At 37.6% G+C, this 4,534-nt stretch overlaps 2 protein-coding genes across 2 annotated transcripts; both read right to left on the bottom strand.

Moving 5' to 3' along the window:
* Window positions 1–1,566: 1,566 nt before the first annotated feature.
* Window positions 1,567–2,862, bottom strand: LOC131857955 (pentatricopeptide repeat-containing protein At2g13600-like). The gene has a single exon (XM_059210752.1). The coding sequence runs from the start codon at window positions 2,860–2,862 to the stop codon at window positions 1,567–1,569; it is 1,296 nt and encodes a 431-aa protein (XP_059066735.1).
* LOC131061469 (pentatricopeptide repeat-containing protein At2g13600-like) lies at window positions 2,859–3,470 on the bottom strand. Its single transcript, XM_057995168.2, has one exon. It carries the CDS (start codon window positions 3,468–3,470, stop codon window positions 2,859–2,861), a length of 612 nt encoding a protein of 203 aa, XP_057851151.2.
* Window positions 3,471–4,534: the final 1,064 nt, after the last annotated feature.

Below are 4,534 nucleotides of genomic sequence, written 5' to 3'. Positions count from 1 at the left end.
AGGAGGAGCAACGGGAGATTCAGAATATTAAAGCAAGGAGGATTCTCAGTGGAAGCACCACTTACAATTGTTACTCTTGAATGGAGAAAGTGTTGTAATACACTCTAAGTGTTGTTATAGTTGATCTGACTAGCTCAAGCTCGCTGACCTCTCAAACATCTTCAAACAATTGAAGACAAGACTTTTCAAGCTCTTAATTAGAGTGGTGCGAGGTTTAAGGGCAACCACCTTATTCGTTGAGGAGGTCATCCCTCATTTTTTTTTAATCTTCATTTTTTTAGGAGACGAAAAGACTCCATATTGGGTAGGTTTAATTAATAAATGTATTAGAAAATGATTTAAATGCACTATGGATCCATGACAAAGTAGCTCAGTATATACTTTTGTTTAAGGGAGTAGTTATTTTTGCGCTTGAAAAAAAATAAAAAATTCATAGTTGTGTGGAACTGCCAACTACAACAATGAACAATAATGCAACTGTTAGTTTACACCGAGTGCTGGTTTTGTCATGAGCACTGAAAACAACCTGTGGTGTTTCGATTTTTGCATTTTTTGACTTCCTAGCATCCTCTCACCGTTTTTTATAACTTGAAAAATTATAAATACCCTCACCGTTTGACTTCCTAGCATCCTCTTACCGTTTGTTCCAAGTGAACATAGAAATTATAATAGGATAATGGAAATAAAAAATGTGTTAAGAGAGCTTGCCAGTGATCTTAGGGACTGAACATTGTTGTTTCAGGTTGGTTGTGTGCCCAAGAGGCTTGGGATTGTATTGACTATTGGAGATAGTGGATAAGGAGGCCATTTGCTTTACTTTTGCTGGAGTTTCTCCTGAAATAATTCCTTGTGTCTTCGACCGTCTTATTGTTACTTTCATTTTTCTTTCATGTTTAAATAATTCTGATTACCTAAAGAGTACGATACTTATTTCCTTTATGTAGATATGTATGTTCACGACCTTGACTAGCAGACATTGGCGCTTTGAAAGTGTACTCTTGATCTGTCCTATTATCCCATAAATAAAAGTTTTAAGCCTTCACCCAACAGTACAATTTGAGCAAAACCCATTCTTGATATGATGGGAGCAATTGGATCCCATAGAAAATTTCATCTCCACAATATTGGAGATTTAACCCTTGATCAGATCTTATCGTCCATTCAGATTGATAGATCAACAAGTGCAACATTTCAACTTACAAGCTCATTTTTCTGAGAAGCAACTCCGATGCAATAATCGATTTCACTATGTTGTCATCGTGGCAGCTTTTCATACTCCTCATCAATATCATGCAGCATAAATGTTACGTCAGGTTCATAAGCCTTGCTACATATCTGTTGCTGCATGTAATTCATATTTGTGACCATATCACAAATACATTAACCTTGTCTTTATCACGATCAGCAACCCCCTATACAACTCCAATTCAATAATCGATTTCACTATGTTGTCATCAAGGCTGCCTTTCATGCTCCTCATCAATATCATGCAGCATAAATGTCTCGCCAGGTTCATATGCCTTGCTACATATCTGTTGCTGCATGTAGTCCATATTTGTGACCATATCATGTCACAAATACATTAACCTTGGTCTTTATCACAATCCAACTACACCCTGGCTGCTTCTTAATTCCTCTGTCTTTCAGAAGTTTTCTCACTTTTTCAACATCTTCCCACCTGCCACCTGCAGCATAAATACTTGAAAGTAAAACATATGGTACAGCAGTATTTGGCTCCAATTCAATAAGGTGCAATGCGGCACGTGCTCCTAGCTCTAAATTTCCATGAATTTTGCACGCGCCCACAAGAGCCCCCCACACGGTAGCATCAGGTTTAAATGGCATTCTGTTGATAAGGTCCTCTACTTCATAAAAAAGTCCACGACGGCCGAGAAGATCAACCATGTGCATATAATGATCTACTCTCGGTTCTATACAGTGACCTTGACTCATAAACTCGAAGTAGAAACGACCTTCATCAACTAAGCCAGCATGACTACATGCAGACAACACAGCGATAAAAGTGGTGCTATCTGGCTTAATAGATTTATGTTGCATTTTTTCAAAGAGTTGCAGAGCCCTCAGGCCATAGCCATGGTGGGCATGGCTTGCAATCATAGCATTCCATAAAATCACATTGTTCTCGGGCATTTCCTCAAATACTTGCCATGCACCCTGTATGTTTCCACATTTAGAATACATATCAACAATTGAACTCCTTACAAAGACACTTTTCTCGAATCCAGCTTTCAGAATGTGGGCATGCACTTGTTCCCCATTTTCCAGAGATGCAAGACTGGCACAAGCATTGACAAGGCCAGTGAAAGTAGTAACATCTGGTTTGATGCTATTCAATTGCATTTGAGAGAACAATATCAGGGAATTCTCGGCATAGCCATTGTGAGCATACCCTGCAATCATTGTGGTGTAAGAGACAAGATTTTGAGCGTGCAATTTTTGAAACAGTTGTCGCGCGTCACATATTCTACCACATTTCATATACATATCCATAAGTGCATAGCAAACAAAGACATTTGATCCAAATCCACTTTTAATAATGTTGGAATGAATCTGCTCGCCATAACTCACATCTAGTAGGTCTGCACAAGCACCAAGAACACAAAGAAAGCTAACATGGTCTACCTTAATGCCTGCCCTTTGCATTTGGTACAACAATCCCAACACCTCCGATCCATGCTTATTCTGCCTGTATCCAGTAATCATTGCGTTCCATAAAACTACATTCCTTTCGGGCAATGTGTCAAACATATTGCGTGCATACTCAATTCTGCCACATTCCGCACAAACACCGAAGAGGCTCGCATATGTTGCCTCATTTGGCTTTAGACCAGCTAGTTTCATTTCACTGAACATACATAAAGCTTCCTTCCCACGCCTTGACGCGCATATCCTGCAATCATAGCCGTCCATGAAACCAAATCTTGTTCACGCATTTCGTCAAACACTTGACGGGCATACTCCAAATTCCCACATTTTGCATACATATCAACCAGAGCATTTTGTAAAATTATATTTGAAATCAATCCATACTTGATAATGCATCCATGAACCTGCCTACCCTGTTCTAACCCCAAAATATCAACACAGGCATCAACAACGTTAGCGAAACTAAACTCCGTCATCATTCTACTTTCTTTATGCATCCGCTGAAAAAGCTTGAGCGCTTCCTCGGCATTCTCATTTGTTACATAGCCTGAAATTATAGCATTCCAGGAGATACAATCTCTGTCTGTCATTTCGTCAAACAATTTGCGTGCAAAATCCATACCACCTCTTTTGGCATAACTTGAAATCATAATGTTCCAATAAAATATATTTCGTTTGCGCATTTTGTCAAACACTTTGCGTGCATCGTCCAAATTTCCACATTTAGCATACATATCAATGAGGCAATTCAATGTAGAGATTGGTAGCTCAAATCCAGCTTTTATCATATGGGTATGAGCCATCTTGCCCTTTCCAAGGTTCTTGGTATCTGAACACATTTTCAATAATCGGGAAAATGTACGTGTACATGGTTGATTATGTGTACTAAATGCTTTATAGATGTGTAGGGAATACTGTAATGGATTTACTCCATTCATAATAGAAGTTAATGTTAAAAATATCCACCCACTCGTACGCATTGTTTAGGTTGAACTGGAAAGTATCCATTAAGTGTTGAAGCATCAGATGTAAGCGCTCCTCTTACTGTATCCGTCTATTTTTCCAATTTTACCCCAACGAGAACAAACTCTTTATCTTTTCTCGACGAAAATTGATTCCATCTATAATCGTCGTATCAAGTGGCTTTGCTAATCACAAAACTTAATACCTGTAAGTAATTTTACTGGCCAACTTTTAACGACCTTCATTTGATGTAAAGAGTTTCAGGTTTTGTCGAATGAATGAATAAATGTTTGTTTCTACGGATAGCCAGAAGCATGTAAAGTCCAAACAAAACCTTAAAAAAATATTGTGATTGTTAAATTTTTTTTCTTTTTGCATCCTGGATTTTCTATTGTGTATCTTGATTAAGAAACTTGTAATTCTTGTTATCTTTTTTTCGTCAAGGTGTTTACATTTAGTGTCTCAATATAATTGATTCGAATATCATTGTAGGTTGGACACTTCACGATCTAATGTCATTTTGTCTCTACCACTCTTTGAGTGCAATATCTACATCTTTTATCTTCCCATTCTTCTTTAGGTATCATCCAACTTTTTGTTTCGCATCTAAGTTGATGTGAGTTGGTCCTTAATTAACATTTTTGCCTTCCATTTTATGTCCATTCCTATATAGTTTTTTTGTGTATGGTCATGTGTGGGATTGAAATTTTTGATATAGTATCCTTTTTTCCTCCCTATTTGACTTGTCCACCTATTTTCTTTGAATTTTTCTTGCACGTATTTTTTTATTTCTCCATTGTTATTTAGGCAATCTTTTGTGTTAGTATCCCACCTATTCATCCATTTAATGTTGTGTTTCATCCATGTGCTCTTCCTTTTATCTAGTTTCTCTCCCACAACCATT

The sequence above is a fragment of the Cryptomeria japonica genome, chromosome 8, assembly GCF_030272615.1.
Source record: "Cryptomeria japonica chromosome 8, Sugi_1.0, whole genome shotgun sequence".
Lineage (NCBI taxonomy): Eukaryota > Viridiplantae > Streptophyta > Pinopsida > Cupressales > Cupressaceae > Cryptomeria > Cryptomeria japonica.
Note: the sequence above shows the minus strand (reverse complement) of the source record. Positions and strands in the feature narration are given on the sequence as shown.

Excerpts from the sequence above, each read along its gene's own strand:
- LOC131857955 (XM_059210752.1), bottom strand. The coding sequence starts at position 2,862 with ATGAAACTAGCTGGTCTAAAGCCAAATGAGGCAACATATGCGAGCCTC.
- LOC131061469 (XM_057995168.2), bottom strand. The coding sequence starts at position 3,470 with ATGGCTCATACCCATATGATAAAAGCTGGATTTGAGCTACCAATCTCT.